Raw genomic sequence first — 20,730 nt, forward strand, 5'->3', positions numbered from 1 at the left:
AAAGCACCAGAGGGTCTTAAGGGACCTGCATGTTGGGGGAGGAAGAGCGGGACCACAGCCTGGTCTAGCCGAGTTTTGGTCTCATGTCATGTAGTGTGTCCACAGTGTGTGAGTGTGTGTGTGTGTGCATGTGTGCACTCGCTTGTGTATGTGTGTATGTTTGCCCATGCACATAAGGAAGAGACAGAGCCAGCCACCATGTACTCTCTGTTCATGGGAGCTGCTGCCCCCACCTCCAGTCTGACCGCTTCCATTTATTTAAGAAAAATCCAACACAGTGGTGGGTAGAACCCGAGAGAAAAATGGCTGTGGGATGGGGTAGGGGCGACACTGGCTCCCTTCTGCATTTGCCCACCCTGAAGTCCCTCACAGCATTCCCTGGTGCCCTCTACTCCCCTCCCGGGTTCCGTCTTGTGGGGGATAGGTGGCTGCCTGCCCTGTGCTGCAGAGGGAAGGCGCAGTCAGCAGGGTGAGGGGTGGCTAAGGCGTAGTAGTGTTGACCTTGCTGTGGGGGAAGGGAAAGGCAAGGAGGTCCCCAGGCCTCTGGCTCTGGGGTGTGATTTGGCTAGAGATGGATCCAGGACTCTTTCCCCTTTAGGTCCCTGCCCAAAGCCCTTGGGGCAGAGGTGGGAGTCCTGAGAACTCAGGAAGGTGCCTGGCTTGGCACCAGAACTCTCTGTAGAGTCAGCTCCCAGGTCCTGGGAGGCACCCGAATGCCAGCAGATGCTACAACTGTCCCCCTAACCCCCAGATATTTCGTCCACAGCAAGATCCTTGGCAGGGCAGGCAGCCGCCACCTCCCCACCCTGCAGGACAGAAATCCCTGAATATTAGTTTGAGGAAAGTCTTTGTGCAGCCTGTGACACAAGACCCCCACAGAACCCCCTGCACAGGGGGACGACACGGGGGACGGGAGGCGGGGCCGGGACACAGCGTGGGCCCACCTGACCCCAAGCTGGACCTCCTTGCCTCACTCTTGGGGCAGGGGGTTGCTTGAGATGGGAGGAGGTTTGGAAAGGGCAGAACAGAGGCTGGGGTTGCTTTCCTCCTTACGAGCCACTGGAGGAAGAGCCCTCCACCTGCAGGGGGCAGAAGAGGGTAATGGTGTGAGGCGAGGGAAGGCCCAGACACGGAGGCGGCCCGCTCCGCACGGAGCCAAGCTGCAGGGGCAGGGAGTACAAAATCAATTCAGCCGCCCAGAGTCAGTGTGAACCGGGGGTCCCGGCTGTGTCCTACCCCGAGCTGACCCCGTTGGTGGGGGGGCGTCCCTGCTACTCCGGCTGGCGCCTCTATGCAATCTCTTTGATTCTGCGCATGTAATTGTGCAGGTCCGGGGGTGCAGTGGGCCGCGTGGGGCCCGCCACATCCGGGCAGCCCCAACCCAGGTCCTCTTCCTCCTCCTCGTCCTCTTCGCCCGCGGGCACCGAGTCATAGGCCAGCTCCTCTGACGGCAGCGTGGTGAAGGTGGTGAACTTGACCCGCTTGCGCTTGGAGGTGGGCGAGCTGGCGGGGTCCTCGGCTTGGTCTCGGGCTGAGCCGCCCGAGGAGCCGTCGCCCCTGCCGTGCACCTGGCTCTGGACGCTGGTCTGCGAGCTGCCGCTGCTGTGGTGGTCGCCGTGGCAGCAGGCGGGCACGGTTTCCAGCGGGTTGCCTGCTGGCGGCGAGAGCTCTCCTTGCACCCGCAGCGGCTGCCCGTTGCCCAGGAACACCCAGTGGTGAGAGTGGTCCATGCTGGTCTGGCCCTCGGGCGGGATGCGCTTGTGCCGGTAGCGCAGCACAAAAACGATGCAGTTGATGAGGAAGACGAGGATGGCGAGGCAGAAGACGCCCAGCAGCGCGTACATGCCGATCTCCAGGTCTGTCAGACCCCGTGGCATCTGCAGGAAGCCGGTGGGCAGCGGCAGGAAGTCTTCTGTGGGTGGCACGACGGGGCTGGCGGTACCCGGGCCTGGAGCCTCCGGTGCGGGTAGCGCAGAGCCCGGCGGGCCAGCTCCCCGGGCCTCGTCCTCGCCCCCGCCAGGCCCTGGTTGGCTGGGGCCCGGGTAGTCATAAGTGGGGTCCTCCTCGTCCCTCCCAAAGTGCACCCGCAGGCCCACAGGGGTCGTGGCGAGCACACTCTTGCGTTTGGTTTTCTGGCAGCTCTCAGCGATGGTTAGCTCTGCGCGAAGCAGCTCCCCTGACCCCTCGGCCTCAGCCACTACCAGAGGGAAGGCCCGGTCCTGGGTCACAGTGGCCACGTGCTCATCCAGGCTGCTCACTAGCAGTCCATAGTCTCGGGGGCTGTAGAGGGAGAGTGGGGCTGTGGTGCCATCACTGTAGGAGAGCCAGAGGCTCAGTAGGGCTTCCTGGAGGAGAAGGAGAAGGAGGGGATAGGAGTCAAAGAGCTGGTTCAGCTGGCTTCCTGCTAGATCCTGGGCTCTGTAGGGGCAGGGACCACGAGTCTCTGGCTCCCTGCTGTATTCTCAGCACTGGAACTGTGCCTGTGACCTGTGGCGGGCACTCAGGAACTACTGTTCAAGTGAGAGTCCTCCTCACAGGGTGTGGGGAGGGTAAATCCCAGACCATGGCATCCAGGCCTCATACTGCTCTGAGGATGCCCTTGTCCACTTCACCCCTCTCCCCTGGATAACCTAAAGGTAAGTTTTGCCTTGGGTCTAATTCAAGTCCCTTCTGCTGCTGGAATAGCTCCATATCTCCATGCCTAACCTTGGGCTTACCCCCATCAGACAACAGGCTGTTGAGAATACACACCCCCTCCCCACTTCTGCCTGTTGGCTAAAACCTTCTGAGGATTGCCCTCCCTCCAGATGAGGAAGCAGGGTTCAGAGAGAAGTGATTGCCTTGGGGTGATGGAGTGAGTTAGGGACAGAGGACCCGTGTCCTAACTCCGGGCTCAGCACTTGATGCTCACGTCCTCACTCCCCAGGACTCCCACCTGTCACCTCCCCACTCCCCAGGACTCTCATCTGTCACCTTTCCACTTTCATCCTGTGGCTATGCCTGTGGTGTATACTTGGGGCTCCAGAGATGAGTGAGGGTACGTCCTGGGGGTGATGTGGAGGTGACAGCCCTCTGTGAATCCAGGAGGGAGACCCTCAGAGGGAACATCTCAGGTGGCAAGAGCAGCAAGCAAGACCTTGCTCTGACCTCCCATGTAGATGTTGCGGCCATAGGGTGGGCAGTTGTGCAGGGCATGGAGGGCAGAGATCCTCCATTTCCTAAAGCCCTAATATGGGGAATCTTGGTGCTAGGGCAAAGCAGAGCCCCCAAGTTCTCCTTCCATACCACCAACTCCCTGGCTGGTGGGCCAAGGAGCCAGTTACCTGCTTGAGGAAGCTCAAGGTCTGCTGGGCAGCTGTGGTGGCTAGGATGGTGTGGCTGCTCCCAGGGCTGGGCCGCAGGGAGAGGGCCAGGCTGGCCACCACCTGGGCCTGAAGCTGTGTGATGCTGACCTTCTCCTCAGTCACCGTCAGCAGCGTCTCCCCGAGCACAGCCTCCGTCAGCGGAGACACCACCTGAGGCAGAACGGGACCGGGGTGGGAGAGAACCAGGAAAGCACACCCCCCTGCCCAAGACCCCCAGCTAGGGAAAAATCCCAGCACTGCTGGAAGAGGGGCCTGAAGGGTGAGGCAGGCTGGAAGGCAGGACTTCGCAGCTCTGCCTCAGGTCAGCAACCAAGAACCAGTGTCCAGAGGTCATGAGAGGGTCGGGGGCTCACAGGAGCCAGGCGGGAACACAAATGAGAGAGGTGGGCCAATTCTAAGGAAAACAACAACCCCCGCATGGTGACTAGTAGCAATTGATGTGCAACCTCAATGTCAGGGAGACAAAAGGGAGTGGCGACAACTGTAGAAAATGAGGGAACTCATTCTCGTGTATGGGAGGCACCAATACTGGCTTTAGCTGATTGTTAACCAGATTCATTTTTTGTGAAACCAGAAATCTCTATATATTTTTTAAATGAGAAATCTCCCAGTTTAAAACACATTGGATCAATTGTTTTACAAAGAAGATATGTCTGCAGGCAGATTCTAGCCCACAGATCACAACAGTTTCTTAGGTAGATGATTTCTATCCAGACACCCAATTGTCAGGGTAGAAACAAGTCAGGAAAGGTCAAAGTTGAGTTCCTAGATCACCAAATGCACCTTCCTGGACTCTAGGCTGGCTGACTCTCACCTGCTCCCCCTCTGCTCTCAGGGAGGGGTCTGCTTGAGTCACCCACACTGAGGATTGATAAAGGTTGATACAGCTTGGAGTGAGAACTTTTACCAAGATGAAGCTAAAAGAGCCTGACCTTGGAATTTCAGACAAGGGGCAGGCAGGGAAGAGTGTTCTGGGGACCAGTTGGGGTCAGGAAAATCTGAGTTCTGCACCCACAGGTAAATAAGGCTCCCGACACTGCCCCTTTGTGCTGGGACAGAGCCCATACCTACCTTAAAGGGGGTGGTGCCTGGCTCCAGTCCTGCCAGCGTGCTGCTGTCCACCATGTGTGCCACTCGGGGATCGCCCACCCGCATGAAGTCACTGACTAGGTCGGTGACCTCCACCAGCCAGTCCGGGCCTAACATGGTGACCACCTGGTCGGTGCCCTCGGATGATGTCGTGTGGAACTGGGTGAAGACCTGCAGGGTGGCATGCTGGTACTGCAGGGTGCAGCCACGGCTTGCACTCTGCCGCCGCTCCTCCTCCTCCTCGTCCTCGTCCTCGCTTTCCCGGACTGACCTGGGGTGGGGACATGCCATGCTGAAGGCTTCTCACCTGGACTCTGACCTGCACAGTACACACCCCTCACCCTTGCCCTGTTGGGTCCTCCCAGCTTCCCAGAAGCTCTGCAAAAGCAAGCTTCCTCTATGGCTCATGCCTTCCATCTCTAAGTTTGGAACCAGGAGTCCCAGCCTTTTCTCTCCTAGAAAAGTACATTCTTGACCCTACCTCCTGTCCCTCTCTGCCTCTTCTTGGCTTAAGCCAAGCCTGGGAATAGCTGGTGTCAAATCCTAACAGCAACTGCTGCCTCTTCTTCAGTACTGTTTGTGCCTGGCACTGTTCTAAGCTCTAACCTGGAGCAAATGTGATCCTTCTTACAGAATGCCAGAAATCTTAGCTGAATTGTGTCCTGCAGTTGTGTGGAAACTAAGCAGGACCTGTAGGTGATGAACTCAGACATTTAACTGAGGAGATTTCCAAGCAAGGTGTGGAAATCGTGGCCTGGTTTCCTCTTGCTGCTTTTAGTCAAATGTGAGAGGAGAGAGACACATGGATAAACTGTTAAGCAAAAGGGAACCTGGACTTGATGATTTGGGAAATTCTCAGCCCTGTGCATGTTGCAAAAAATGCTAAAATTGAGAGGTTTACTGCCAGGAAGGTGTGCTTTGGTGAGAAAGCCAAGTGTTTTTCTCTGTAGCTAGTGCTTTGTTAGTGTACTGGAGGATCAAGCAACCAGAATATTCATTCACACAGAGCATTCTTTTACCTGGGTTCATTAATTTATTCCTCACAAAAATCCTATGAGGCAGGTGTTATTGTGCCCATTTTACAGATATGGAGATGGAGGCACAGAGTGGTTATATAAGTAGCCCAAGTTTACACAGCTAGTAAATAGCAGAGGCAGGACTTAAACCAGGCTGTCTGGCTTCAGAGTCTGCTACATCCTTGCTACTCAAAGCAGTATCGCTATCACCCAGGAGCTGGTGAGAAATGCAGAATCACAGGCTTTACCCCAGACCTGCCCAGTCAGAATCTGCATTTTACTGAGATCCCCAGGTGATTCGTGTACACATTAAAGTTTGAGAGGCACTGGTCTACACACCTTGCTCTTCCAAATCTCTCTGAGTTGAACTCAGCCCAATTCTCACTTGGCCGCCTGTTTCTCTCACCACCTGCTTCCCTCTCCAGCCCCGCCCACCTCCTGCTCTTAGCTGCCTGTCACTTTCCTCTCTTCTCTTCCCTGCTGTGCTTTTCTCTCCAGCAGCTCTGAGTGGGTGATTGGAATGCGGTGAGTACACATGTATATGCCCCACGTATGGGCACCCAGGTGCCTGAGCCTACAAGCCCACAAGGGAGCCTGTGTATGAGTCACAGTGTGTCTGCACTCATGCACTCACTAGTGTGCCCTTGGTGTGCCCAGGCTGGGACACATGTGTACAGGTGTGTCTGCTTCATTTTGTCTGCCTGACTGCAGGCAGTCTCTTAACCTGTCTCCCCAGCCAACTCCTTTCAGTTCATCCTTTAAGACTTAGCTCAAGAGTTGTCTCTTCCAGGAAGCCTGCCTTGACTTCTCCTGGAGGGAGAGGGGGTTCTCTCCTTGTGCCACTTGATTCCCTGCACACGGGGCTTCCCACCCACCACCATGTTCTGTGGCATGCACATGCCTTCCTCCCCTGCTGGACTGAGAGACTGGCAGGGTCAGGCACTGGCCATATTCACCCCATCTCTCAAACACTTGCCAGTGCCTAGCACACAGTAGCTGGTCAATGGAAGTTTGTTGACTGCACAACCAACCTACAGACTATGTATACCAAGGGCCTTATACCCATATGAAGATCAGACTGTGGGCCGAGGCTGTATCCACTCATGAGTTTCCCAAGTATCCGCCATGGGAGAGGGGCTGTACCTCCGGTCGGGGAGGATAGGTACCCTCCAGCCCTTCACTTGGCTGAGGCGGGCATCTGAGAGCTCAATGTGCAAGGGCAGCTTGGGGACCCAGACTGTCATTTCCAGGGGAGCATTGAGGACGTCGTAGCGGAAGGTGACCCTGGCGTTCATGGACCCTCGAGACTCTTTTCCACTCACAAACACGTAGTCACAGCTGCTGGATACCTGGGGGAAGGGAGGAACAGTTGGCACATCTTCCCTACAGGTCTTCCTGTGAGGCAGTGCAGAGGACTTCAGTCTGACAACCAGGGCTGGAGGGAAAGTCCTAGGAGGCTGAAGGGGAGGAGGCCAGTGGAAGGAAGCACTGATTCCTCTGGGAGTCCTGGCTTCTATCACTGCTTCTGCTCTTTCTCGAGATCACCTCTTGGTGCCTACTGGGGGAGGATTTTGTTCCTTAGTAAGGAGCCAACATGCAAATGCTTTTACAGGGGCTGTTCCTGACCTGCCAGAGCCACGCTTTGGAGGAGGCTCCAGGGTGAGGGCCTCTCAGGGTTGGCTCCCCTCCCCCAGCAAGACTGACGGGGCTCTGGAGCCAGGGGTCTGGCAGGTAGAGTCCTCTATGATGCAGAAAAGGACATGGGCACTTGACTGGGCAGGGAGGAAGTTGAGGTGCAGGGGATGGGGATGAGGGGCAGACCCATGTCCTCCATGGCCTCTCTGGCATGGCTGCCCCAGGAGAATGGGCAGGTAGTTAATTTCCGGTGAGGGGGGCTGCTTAACCAGGTGTGGAGATGAGGGAATGGGAGAGGAAAACTCAGGACCTTAGAACCCCAAGCACAGATGGGTGAATGGCTGCCACCAATGGATGTGGCTGTTGTAAATGCCTGCCCACCTGGATACTGACTTGCATTCCTAGAGGTTCCCTGGATGGAAACCACATGCCTGCTGAGTACATCTTCATTGATACCTGTGCCCACTCACAGAGGTGTCACTGCCAGTACTTTAGGGCAAATGCAGATGGCTCTGTGTGTTAAATATGCCCACGCACACACCTGGCACCCCAGAACGGATCCTGTGTGTACATGCATCTAGGTTCTCATGCTGGTGCACGTCCATGGGTGCATGGTCTTGAGTTTGGGGGAAGGTCTATCATTCAACTGGTGGGCTGATGATGCCCTGAAGGCTCTGGAAGGACCCAGGGTCTCTGGGACTATGGTTTATCCATGGAGATGAGCCCCTGGGGCATCCCAAACGCTGCCAGCTCCCATCATCATCTCAGAGGGGTGGGTGGAGGGATGGGACAGCAGCCCTGCCAGAAACGCTCATTTCCCACCTCAGAAGGCAAAGAATTCCAACTGCAGACCTGTAAATTCCACTTAGAATGTGGCAAACTCCATAAAGACCTGAATATATTTCATTGAGATTTGTAACCAATTTCATTTAGAATCTTCTCTGATTGCCCCTTGGTTCTGGTCTGCTCTGGAGCTGGGATGGGGGAGTCTGGGTGGCAGAGAAGGTGCTGGGTGAGGGCCCTTGGGAGCAGGCCTGTTTCTTCCCATCCCAGTCTTCCAGCAGTGGACAGCCCACAGGCTTCTGGTGAGGCTTCTCTGAAGGGGGTGATGCAGTGGAGCGGGGGTTCCAGACCATCTACTCTGGCTCCCTTGGAAGGCATCCTTCCTGGATCATGGATAGAAGAGGTGAGCCCCATGCTTCCCAGACTTGGAGGGACCCAAAGGCAAAGCACAGAGAGAGAGAGAGCAGGAGGGAGCCCAAGTGACAAGGAGGAGAAGGACATCTGCATTCCAACTGTCCTGCTTTCCTTCAAGCTGAATTATTTACAGGAGCAAGAACAAATTCAGTTGTCTAACCATCTGATTTTGATGCCTACTGGAGGGTGGCATAGTGAGTGGCTGGCCCACCCCACAGTTACCAGGGCTGGACATCTGCTCACACCACTGCCCATTCTACTGCCTCCTCTTCCCAACTCACTTCTGACCACTGTTCAAAGCCAGGGGAAGGAGGGAATCTGGAGCCCTCTTGGGGAGGTGGCAAACTGGATCATTGAGTCAGATGAGTGTCATGTGGGCTGGGCTGTGGGGGACCTGAGGCCAAAGCAGGTCCCTGGGAAGGAGCTCAGGGGTGGGGTGGGAGCTCACAGCTGACAGGAGCCTTTAGGAGTTGGAGAAGCTGGAGCATGTGTGCCGGGAGTGGGGCCCTCAGTACACAACCTTCATGCCTGGCCTAACTCATGTGTTTCTTGAGGCTTCTTCCTGAGCTACATTGCCTTCATCTGATCACTCGCACTCTGGGTTCACGGCAGGTCTTTGAGGGGTTGTCTCCCTCACCCACCCCCTGCTGCCTTGCCAAGTGTCTGCCACACACCAAGGTTCAATAATGTCTTGCTAGATTGATTTCAAGCTGTTGACACTGCCTTCTCCCCCTCTGGCCTGACCGTCCATTTCATATTCCTACAGGAAGCCCTCCAGGACTGGCCAAAGCAATATCCAGGGGCAGGAAGAGGGAGTATCATGGGAGTCAGTAGACTTGAGAATCAACCCTTTCAGAATGGTGTGGTGAAGCTTGGGATGAAGTAAGGCCAGTGCTGTAGGAGGAAAAGGGCAGGGCAGCTGCTGCAACAGAAGGGGTCCCAGCACAGGGAGGCATGGGTTCAGTCTTAGAGGATGAGTAAGAGTCAGCCACCTGGACTCTGGTTTGAGGTTCTACTCTCCTGAAGGCCTAGGGCTTCTTCCCCAGGGGCCCCACCTCCAGGATGCCCACCTTGATGATGTCTTCATTGTCAGACTCGCATTCCACTAGGGCGGAGACGTCCAGGACGAGGCCATTCACCTCGATGGCAATGACCTTGACAGGGATGGCCACTGTCCGGCCAGTCAGAATGGCCGTGTTGATGATCTCTGTGTCCTGCAGGGGGGAGAAGGGGGGGCTCTACTTGTGGTCCCCTTCTGTCCTGGGACACACTGGCCAAGGCCCCGGCTCCTGGACGCCCCACCCCTACTCCTCAGATGCACGTCCTTCCAGTGGGGACACTTGCACCCATGTGCAGGGATAGGCAACCACCCCTCCTGGCACTCCTTGACAGATGGTCTGCTCACTCGGGCTTTTGCAGGAAACTCAGGATCCACCTCACTGTGCTGCCAGGAAACAACCCTTCCCCAGGCCCCTGCCATCTCCTCTTAAACAGCTTCCAGGCTCCTCAGGACTCACACAGTAACGTCCAACACATGCCTGGCTATTCAAGCTGCCCTGGGCTGGCCCCAGACAATCATTCCAGCCCTACCACTCCATGACACTCTTTCTAAATCTATAGTTCTTTTGAACAAACTACTCATATTCTCACTACTGTACCTTTGCCCAAGTAATGCCCTGCCTGGGACACACCCTGCATCTCTGGGAGGCTCCCTCCCAGGTGACCTCCAAGACTCAACTGCATTGCTACCTCCTTCTGCAAACTTCCCATCAGTGGTCCCTCCATGGTGACATCTCCCACCTCTGCCCCCCTGAGCATCTGCTGTCCTCATGGCCCGACAAATATAACACACATGCATGCACCTTCTCACACAGGCATACCTGGGCATGGCAGGAAGTCTCACATATACACACATGTCAATTTGTACATATACTCAGTGGTTCACATTCTTGTCACACAAATGTGCACACATGCATAGACCCAGGCATCTTCTGGGCTGGTCACCTGCCTGCTCACCATGGCTAGGGGCAGGATGGCTTGCACATCCCGCTGAATGACCGTCAGCTCAGTTACTGCCCGCTCCAGGTCAGGCAGGGCGCCGTGGCCACGGTAGTCAATGTGCCACATGATCCTCCGCTTGACCGACTGGCTGGTGAAGTTCTCCATTTCAAAGTCCAGCTGCAGGATCTCCAAGGGGCCCTGGCCCTCCCTGCCAGGGTAGGGGAGGGAAGGAGAGCAGAGGATGAAGGGCTGGGAGCAGCCCAGGAGCTCAGAAACTCTCAGTGGGGACCCCACCCCTCCCCGGCAGCTGCCTGATGGGGCCCTCTGAGCCTTCTCCAGCCCATCTGAGGTGCTCCAGCCCCAGGATCCCACTAAGGGGCCTGGACCTCAGAGACCCCAATGACCGAGCCCCAGCCCTCCCCAAGCCTAGCCTCCTCCTTCAAAGATTCCTCACCCCTCTCAGATGGCTGCTTTGCAAAGAGGTGGGTAGATGCACCACCTCGGGCTCACCTGGGGGACAGGGGTGTGCTCTGAGCCCAGGCCACATCCACGGTGGCTGTTGAGTGCTTTGCCCCAGTCAGCAGCTCCGAGGTCACATGCCACTGGCCACTCCGTGACTTGGTACCTAAAAGGGTCACACCCTTCTTGGCCTTCACCCTGGGACAAAGTGGGAGGAAGAAGAGGGAGAGGGTCAGGCTACAGCCCAAAGCTGCCTGCCTGGCCACCATCACTAGACTGTACTGGGGGGAAGGGGAACAGATAAGCTAAGTTACCCTGAGTCCTGGATGTTTCAGATGAATGTTTCAGATGAAGTTGGGGAATCTGGTATCACACAGCTGAAAACTCTGACCCTCAGTGAAAGCTGCAATCCCTTCTACCATATCCCTGCCAAGTCTTTGCCTAATCTCTACTGGGATACCTTAGTGACAGGGGACTCACTACTTCTGCACACATCCCATTCCTTTTTCAGAAAGACCAAGAAAACTAGAAAGATCTTCCCTGGATGTAGCTGAGCTAAAACAGCCACAGGCTCTGCTGGCCAACAGAGAACAATTCCCCTCCGTCCTAACTGTAGTAGTTCTTCAAAAAGCTGTCGAGGTGAGTAGGTGTTCTCTGAATCTTCTTTCCTTCAGTGCCTCCAATTGTTTTTTGCCATAGTTCTGAATCACCTCACAGCCAGTCACACTCCTCTGGACACTAAATGTGAAGTATCCCATACTAAATACGACACTTCAGCTGCACTCCAATGAACATTGGCTAAAGCAAGGTGATTGCCACCTCCCTAATTCTGCAAGCTCTACTCCTATTAATGCAGCCCAAGATCTCTGATGACTGATTTAACTTATGTTCACATTCAGGTATCAATCACTGAATGAGGCATGACCCTTTCCGACAGCATTTAAACTTGAAGGTAGGACACTGAGGAGACAGGGAAATACTTAAAGAAGCTGCAGGCTAATAGTGATGTTTCAGGTCCCACGCATAGTGCCTGGGGCTGACGAAGCATTTTGGTGGGTGTCCTCAGAGTCACACAACATAACTCAAACCACAGATTCCTAGTGTGAAATATTATCATTTTTGGGGTGGATGTGATACAATTTAAGGCATTTTTGAGTTTGCAAATTGTGTCCTTTTCAAGGTGTAGAAGGATAGAAAGAGCTGGGAATTCTGAAAATTTTTCTCCCAACTCTAGGACTGGGGCAAATGTCCCAAAACACACACACACACACACACACACACACACACACACACACACACACACTCACACTCGTGCACGCACGCACACACACACATGATTCTTTTGGCTCCCAGCCAAGAGGCTGCTCTCTGGACCCCATTTCTCTTCCTTGGCCTCAGTCTCCTTGTCTGTAAAATGTCTAAGGGCCCTTCTAGTCCCAGTTCTATTATTCTGGAAATCTATGCTTGTGAAACTGATATTTCCTCTTTACCATGATGCCATTTCTATGAGATCCAGAAATAGGGGCAGGAATGTTTGTTGCCATTAGACAGATAACAGCATTGAGGCTCCAATAAGCGAGGTATCTTCCTGAGGTTGCTCAAGTGCTAAGTGACAGATCCGGGATTAGGATGCTGGACAGGGATACAGCTAGGAGGTCCCCCCACCCCTCAACCCACCCACAAGGAGTCAGGTATGCATTTGATCTTGGAAGGGAAACCAGATCCCCACCCATCTTCCCTACTACCTGAGTGTGAAGTGCTCCACGCTGGGGCTGGAGGGCGAGGAGGAGTTGGGGGCCAGATAGAGGAGGATGCTGAGCACTTCCCCGGGCTTGAGGGGCCGGTCTGGCAGGCGGATCATCAGGTTGCTGTCCAGCCTGTGCTCCTGCAGGGTCCTCCTGGGGGGCGGGCGGAACAGGCTGATGCTCCCGATGCGCAGCAGGGGGTGCTGGGTAGGGCTCTCCGCTCGGGCCCCCACCCCGGGCCCGGCCCCCCGGCGGGAGCCCCCGCAGCCCCCAGACGCATCAGGGGCGTGGAGCGTGTAGTAGAGCTCGGCCTGCTGGCTCTCCCCCGTCGCCTCGGGCTCCAGCCCGTCCGGGGACTTGCGGCGGGCCGTGGGTGGCGCAGCGGGGGCTGGGGGCCCGAACCAGGCCAGGGGCAGCTCGGCCCGCACCAGACAAGTGGCCAGGCCCCCGCTGAGGCGGCAGGAGCTCTTGACTTCCCGGGCATCCCGGAAGGCATGCAGGCGGACACAGGGCAGCCGCTCGGTGACGCCGAAGTCGTCCCAGTCCCGGCCGGCTACGTAGAACAGCACCTGGGCCACGGGCTGCGAGGCGGGCACGTGCGAGCGGACGATGAAGGCCCGCACCTTCCAGTTCACCGTCAGGCGCTCGGGGATGTCCAGGGTGCTGGACGGCTGCAGGAGCTCCCGCGCCACCACCTGGCTGGTGCTGAAGGGCCCCAGAGAGACGTTGAGGACCGGCAGCTCCTTGGTCTGAAACACCACGAAGGGCTCGGAGCGCTGCAGAGAGCTGTTGGCGACCGCGGGTGACGGGGGCCGCGCCTCCCGCAGGAAGAAGGCCAGCCGCGTGTGCGACAGGCGGTAGCTGACTGGCAGCACCGGGCTGGCCTGCGGCCCCGGCGGGCTGGGGCTGGCCGGGTGGGAGCGGCCAGAGGCTGGGGACAGACAGAGGAAAGAGGCCCAGGGTGGTCAGGAGAGGCCACGCTGGGACCCCAGGGTGCCCCCAGGCTCGTCTCTCCCACCCCACAGAGAGCTGCCAACTCCTCTAGCTGGGCAGGTTCAGCCTGGCTGTCCATCCTCCGGTGGGCCCCGACCCTGGCTCAGGCCTGGCTCCCAGAGCTCCAAGCCTGGCACCCCCTTTGCTGGTATGTGAATTACCCTCTCACCCACCGCTTCATTTATTTACCTGCGACATAGGGGTAAAGCTGATACCGTCGCAAAACCTTGTGAACCTTCAGGAGGTTCTATCCCCAGCGTCCTCACTTGTAAAACAAGTATAAAAATTGTTTCTGCCTCAAAGTGCCATTGTGAGGACTTTCAAAGTCGTGCGCATAGAGGGCTGAGTGGACTCTGGTGCTGAAAAGAGTCCCTGTGATCCCTGTGTATCCTGCACTGCGCTCCGTGTGGGACAGGCCTTAGCGTATTTCATCCTCAGATCAATCCTTTGAGGTACCTCTTATTATGATCTCCATCCACGCGACCAGTTTTCTATCAGTAACTTCCTTTTTGAGTGCCAATCCTAACATCTTACAGATAAATGAACTAAGGTGCAGGACACTTAAATAATTTAACCAAGTTACATGGGCAAAGGGGCCAGCAGTGGGACTCGAACCTGGGGTCGCCTGACTCTCGAACCCAAGCTCCTTAGTATTGTACCTGCTGTCTCAGCTGGTGTAGGGTCCCCAGGGATCCAGCTCTCTCCCTTCTCCCTTTGGCCATAGACTATATAACCAGGAATTTTTATCCTCAGTCTCCCACACCTAAACATGGGCCTCCTCCCTCCTCTTAACTGCCTCTCCCTACCCACCAAGGAAGCTGCCAACTTCTGGCAATTCCACCTCAGGCTGCCCCTTGTCCTCCCTCCCTGCCCCCATTCTGGCCTTACTGCTGTCGCTATGACGACATACCACTGGCCAATAGGGTCTCCCCCTCCTCTCTGGCATTCTCCTCCCCCACACAGTAGCCAGAGTATTTTTTTCTCCTGGACACAAATCAGACATTGTTGCCCCTCTCACTCCCAGCCCAAAACTCGTTGGACACTGTCAAGGAACAGGAAGGACCCAAACGGAGGTTTGAGGTTTGAAATCTTATTTTGGATCTCCCCAAGAACCTCCCGAGTCACATTCCTCAACTGTAAAAACAGGACAATGATAACAGTAATGCTGGTCTCGCAGGAGGCTGTGTTGTCATTTGTTTTGTTTCTCAGAATCAAATAAGAAAGCACTCTATAAATTGTGCAACACAATGCAAATGTGTGTATATCAAAGAAGCGCTCCTATCTGCTTACAAAATAAAATCCAAACTCACTTCGTACCTGAGTGTGACATTCAGGGCCCCCTACACAAGGCGTCAGGATCCTTTTTCTCCTAGGACTCCTCCCAATCCCCTGCTGGTGGCGTAACTGGACAACTCACTCACCTTCACACTCACGGCTGCTGCCTTATCTCCCCTCCTTTGTTCATGCTGCACCCTCTGCATTAGATTCTCTCCTTTCCTATCTGTGCACATCCAAATCTGAATCTTCCTCCAGGGTCCAGCTTCAATGCCACCTCCTTCATGAGGCCCTCCAAGATGTGCCCTCAACTCCTGGGGGTTTCCTCAGAGCTTTGTCCTTCTCTGAAGGGACCTCCCATCCTGCCTGTGTGGGAGTTAGTTACCTACCTGGCCTTGCACCAAGAAAGCCTTCAACAAGTCATGGCTGATCTACACTGAGTGATCTGCAGAGACATATGTCCCAAAGAGGAGACTCCTAGTCAGTACTAGATATTACTTGCAGTTTATGCATATTTATCATTTTACCACTGTCAGTTAAACGTTGGCAGTTTCACAAACATTCACATCCAGTTCCTCGCAAAAGCGGTGAACTACAAATTCCTTGCTCTTGAGGTTCTGGTCTCAATATCCTTCAAAAAAATAAAATGTGCAGTAATCTTCCTTGTTCAAAAAATAAGGCAACAGGCTTGGGGCATGACAAAGGCCCTCGGGGTCAGTTGTTTTAAGAGGCGTGGCACATGCTCTCACCACTTCTCCTGCGGCATGCTCGGAAGGACGTGAGCAGCCCTTAGGACCAACTGGGGAAATCACCGGCAAGAAATGCTGGGAGCTGATGGTGGGGTGGGGGTGTGCAGCAGAGTCCAAGTGAGGACGGGAAGTTGTTTGCAGAGATGGGGAGAGCTTTTCTGGCTGGTGCCTAGGTCTCATAACGTGTCCCTGCAGCCTGGGGAATGCTGGCCCCGAGGCCAACTGTGGAAATGCAGGGTCCACATTTGGACCCTGCTTTGGAAGCAGCAGCAAGCAGGCGAACCAACCGGCTTTGGGACTCAAGTGCAAGCCCTCTCCCTGCCACAGACTCACTGTGCAAGTTGCTTTCCATTTTGAGCCTCCATTTCCACCTCTAAAGTTGTGGTGGTGACATCAGTCCCTCTCCCTCACAGGGATGTTGAGAGTAGCTGAAAGACCAAGAACAGGACATCCTCTGGGACCTGCAGAGCAGCCCAGGGCAGGGGCACTGCTGCATGTATGGGGAGGTACAGGGCCTTTGAGTGCTGAGGCCAAGGTGGGGCCCCATGCTCCTCCCCCTGGGCTGGGAGAAGGGCAGCTGTGGTCAGTGGGCTCTCAGTGCTCACTATCCAGGCTGCAGAGGGACAGGGTGGGGGGTACTAGCCCTGCCTTCGTTATCCATCCCCTGGAGACCCCAGAGCTGCTAAGTGGCACTTAGTCCCCTTTGCCCTCTCTTACTGTTCCAACTTCACGGCTGACCATCTGGATTCCTTGGAGGCACGGCAGGGGCAGAGACCACCAGATGGGCACCGGACTCAGAGGGGCGTGAAGGAAGGGATTGGACAATTGTGACTGCATGCCCCACCCGAATCCCCTCACCCCCCTGGGGGAGGAGCTGGTCTGGCAAAACCAACATCCTGGATCATCCAAACCATTTGCTGTTCTTGGATTACACTGAGAAAATGTTTCTACCCCAGGGCCTTTGCATTGCCGTTCCTCCTGCCTTGAATTTTCTCCCCTTGATATTCAATGTTTCTCTCCCCCTCTCTTTTCTCTCTCTCTCTCATCAGTCTTTGTTTCGGGACATACTCCTGATCATTTATCTAAAGTAGCGCTGTCTCTCCCCCAACCCCACCACTGATCTCTCTCTATCCCTTTTCCTGTTTCATTTTCTTCATAGCACTTACCACCACTTACCTCTATATTATATGCATGTGTCTGTTTCTGCCAACTAGAAATTAAGTTCCATAGGGGCACAGACATGGCTTTACTCCCTGCTCTATTTTAGTGCTTACAACATGGCCTGGCACATAGCAGGCAGGCCCTCAATATATTTTTGTTGAAAGAATGAAATTCTCTGAATAAGCAGCCCAGCAGTGACTGGGATGCTGTGAGGGTAATGAGTTCCTTGTCAATGGGGCATCCAAGAGGAGACTGGGTGGCCACTGAGGGGAGGGCTCCTGGCACCAGGCCTAGGGGCTCTGGACCCTGTCAGCAACCTTGCAGATAAGAAAGCTGAGTTTCTGGAAGGGGAAGTAACCTGTATCAAGGAAACAGCTGGCATTCAGAAGAGGGAGCAAGAAAGCTGACATTAGGGCATTGCAATTTTTTATTTATGTCACTGTGGCCCACAGCAGCCTCTCCCATCACCACCATGAACCACTCCATCCTGCTGGGGCCCTTCAGTCTCCTCAGCATTGGAGCAGGGTGGGTCCCTGAGACCTAACACTAATCTCTGCTCTCCCACTCACTTGTTCTGGAGCTTAAAGGAACCTGCTTTATCTCTCTGGACCTCAGTTTCTCCTGGGAGGTGGAGAAGGCCCTGGAAGTGTTCTGGTGTGGCTGGAGAGGGAAGAGGTAAGATTGGTGGAATGAGCAGATCAGTTGGTCTGTCAAGTTTTCAGAGACACTAAATATGTGCTTGAGTGTACACACACGTGTGTGCTAACCTGCACTCTGGCCTGCATCTCGGCACAGAGCTCTGACTGCCAGACATCATGGAGCATGGCATGGGAGGAAAAGCTACTGGAAGGTTCCTTGAAGGAAGACAGATGTGGGGTGGGGAGAAGGGAGGCTGATCAACACAGAAACTGAGGTCCGGCCAGGACTGGAGGTGGAAGAGAGGAGAGGTTGTGGGGAAAGGCACTGCTTGGACCCACCTTGGACGCACAACACTAAGGTGTGCCTATGCCCTCCAGACTGACCTGGGAGGACACACACACACACACACACACACACACACACACACAGGCTGGCACCTGCCCGCCCCCCACTTCCACAGCAGGCTGCCCATAACGATTCTGTGGGCCTGGTTCTGAACCCTGGCTCCACTGTGCCCCCAGGCTGCAGTTCTGTTTTGACCCCAGTTTGCCCTGCAGACCAGTTTGCCTGCTGCCTTCCTGCTGATGACCTGGGCTCTGACTTGGTCTTCAGTCATTTGGGTCTGGCCCTGGGACCCTCTCCCTTGCTGCCATCTCCTGAGAAAAGGGGCTTCTCCATGTCTTCTCTGACTTATGATGGGGTGTTATGGGCTGAACTGTGCCCTGCCCTTGAGATCCTAACCCTCCGTATCTCAGAATATGGCTGTATTTGAAGAAAGGATCCTTAAAGAGGCTACTAGGGTTAAAATTAAGCTGTGAGGGTGGGCCCTAATCCAATATGACTGGTGTCCTTATAAGAAGAAGAGATGAGGATGCAGACACACACACAGAGAAGTTGTGAAGACACAGTGAGAAGGTAGCTGTCTACGAGCCAGGAAGACAACCCTCGCCAGAAATCAATCCTGCTGACACCTTGACCTCAGACTTCCAGCCCCCAGAACTGTGAGAAAATAAATTTCTGTTAAGCCACCCAGCCTGTGGAACTTTGTCATGGCAGCCCTAGCAAACTGATACATGGGGATTTGGTATTTCTGCCCCTCCGAGCCTCAGTTTCCCCAGTAAAATGTAGAGACAACATACAGGGGGAGGAAGACAGGCTGGAATCATCCAGCTTTTGCACATGGGGATAATGATGATGACTGAGGTGTTCCCAGCTCTCCCCACCCTCCCCGACCCCTGCCAGACTGTGCTTAGTGAGGGACCCTTTCCGTATGAGCTGGACCAGCTCTGTTCTTCTCACAACCCAAAAAGACAAATACATGAATAGTGGCTTCACCAGCTCTGCAGGAGGGTATCTGACCCAACAAGACCTAAGAGAAGACTTGCATGTGGGAGGATGTGGGGGTCCCCCTCATCCTTCCATGCCCAGCTCAGGCATCGCCTCCTCCTTGAAGCCTTCTCTGATACCTCTCACGGCCACCATCCTAGTCATTCAACCCCTCCTCCTCTCTGCCACTGCTCTGCTCTGGCCAGCTCTGACTCTGACAGATCAGGAGGAGCCTGGTCCTGGTATGAGTGAAACGCATGTGATCTGGGAACTCTCTCATTAGTCACTTCTGTGATTGCTCCCCTGGGGCCATGAGACACTGGCTCCTGTGTCCCTGTGCCTGCACAGAGGTCTCTCAAGCCATCTCCACCATTAGATGGCACATAGTTGTTTTTCATACCTCTGCCTATCCAGCTGAACTGGGATATTGGTGGACACTGGGGCTGGACCAGCTTTGCGTAGTACAAGGTCAGCTGGCTGAAGGAGAGGTGATGACTTGGGCCCGGTGGGCCCTGAACACTGCCCTCCCTAACCACCAGGACAGGGCCTCTATATATAATACTATTGAACAGTTGGTGTCTTGGACAAAGATGCCCAACTCAAGTGGCACACAGTGGGTGCTTAAACAAATGTCAATTCCATACTTTTCTGAGGTTGGGGGTACCTGCCCAGGCTTGCCTTAGGTGTCTGGGAGCACAGCAGGGGCCCTCTGCCTCTCCCAGACAACCTTCTCCCCAGGTGCAGAGGCCAGCCCCTACCTTATTGGGCACATAAATGAATCTCTGTGGAAGCTAGGGCCAGGCAGGCTAGGGGTGGGGGCTCCCCTGGCCATGTCCCTGCTTCTAATCAAGATCTGATGCCTCCTGCTTCTACCTCTAATTGTCTACAAATTAAAACTAATCTCTTGCAAATCGGAAAAAAAATTGTCATTAGCTTTGGTGAGTTTGTGGTTCAGAGGCACAGCAGGTGTGCCAGCAGGGCTCAAGGGTGCTGGGCTGTGCTGGGAGGGAGCTTGGCCTGCTCACCTGTGTGTGCACATGCACATGCATCCACACCAGATGTCAGTGTTTAGGGATCTGTTAGCACTTGCTCCTGGGTTTGCCTGAATATAGGAATCAACCAGAGCAAACAAAACAACAGCAAACAATGCCTAAGGAAGGGCCCAGGCTTATACAGTCAGAATTTCCAGGGGACAGGCCTGGTATCCATGTTTATGAAGCACCCCAGGCATTGTTATCATGGCAGATGCTTGGAACATAGCACTAAGTAGGAAGGGTTGGTGAAGATGCTGAAGAGGCTGTGACTTGCACAGCATAACGCTGACATTGCTGATAGTTAATGGTGACAAGTACCCAGAGCCTAGAACAGTGCCTGGCCCATGTAGATGCGAAACACCTTTTTTATGAAATCTACAAATGAATGAATGAATGAATGAATGAATGAGAGGGGACATGAGCCATGATTAGTGCCTATACAGTCAGAATTTTCAGGGGACAAGCCTGGTATCCATATGTTTATGAAGCATTCCAGGCGTTGTTATTATGGCAGATGCTTGGAACATAGCGCTAAGTAGGAAGAGTTGGTGAAGATGCTGAAGAGGCTGTGAGTTGTGCAGCATAATGTTGGCGTTGCTGATAGTTAATGATGACAAGTACCCCGAGCCTAGAACAGTGCCTGGCCCATATAGATGCAAAACACATCTTTTTATCAAATCTATGAATGAATGAATGAATGAATGAGAGGGGGCATGAGCCATGATTAGTGCCAGTGGTGAGAATCCCAGGTGCTATGTGGTCCATGATGAAGAGGCCAGAAATAGGCTCTGCCCAGCGACCCCACCCCAACCCAGACCTGGAGGACCACAGGAGCGGTATAACCTAAGGGAGTAGGACGGACTGGCCCTGGGGAAACACCCCCAACCCAGGAGACCTGCGGTGGAGGAAGCTGAGGCCAAGGGTATAAAGAAGAGGGCTCTGAACTGGGAGGAAGGATGCCTGGGTTCCAGGCCTGCTCTTCCTTGGCTGATTGGCAAGTCTGACCTAGCAGGTCATTTCTGCTCTCCAGGGCCGTTATTTCCCCA

General features: G+C 54.6%; 1 protein-coding gene across 2 annotated transcripts in view; it reads right to left on the reverse strand.

Moving 5' to 3' along the window:
* Positions 1 to 201: 201 nt before the first annotated feature.
* Positions 202 to 20,730, reverse strand: part of TMEM132E (transmembrane protein 132E) — a 59,815-nt gene continuing 39,286 nt past the window's right edge. The window contains exons 1-9 of one of the 2 annotated variants that reach the window (XM_055388498.2): positions 15,858 to 16,712; positions 12,508 to 13,438; positions 10,814 to 10,960; positions 10,319 to 10,511; positions 9,373 to 9,516; positions 6,614 to 6,819; positions 4,437 to 4,725; positions 3,324 to 3,515; positions 202 to 2,345 (exon numbers count right to left, since the gene is read on the reverse strand). In XM_055388498.2, the coding sequence (XP_055244473.2) occupies positions 1,290 to 2,345; positions 3,324 to 3,515; positions 4,437 to 4,725; positions 6,614 to 6,819; positions 9,373 to 9,516; positions 10,319 to 10,511; positions 10,814 to 10,960; positions 12,508 to 13,438; positions 15,858 to 15,876 (3,177 nt within the window). In that variant the 5' untranslated portion in view covers positions 15,877 to 16,712 and the 3' untranslated portion in view covers positions 202 to 1,289. Of the gene's footprint in view, positions 2,346 to 3,323; positions 3,516 to 4,436; positions 4,726 to 6,613; positions 6,820 to 9,372; positions 9,517 to 10,318; positions 10,512 to 10,813; positions 10,961 to 12,507; positions 13,439 to 15,857; positions 16,713 to 20,730 lie in introns of those variants that run through there. The other variant, XM_055388497.2, reaches the window with a different exon arrangement.

The sequence above is a fragment of the Gorilla gorilla genome, chromosome 4 (genome assembly GCF_029281585.2).
Source record: "Gorilla gorilla gorilla isolate KB3781 chromosome 4, NHGRI_mGorGor1-v2.1_pri, whole genome shotgun sequence".
In the NCBI taxonomy this organism is placed as follows: Eukaryota; Metazoa; Chordata; class Mammalia; order Primates; family Hominidae; genus Gorilla; species Gorilla gorilla.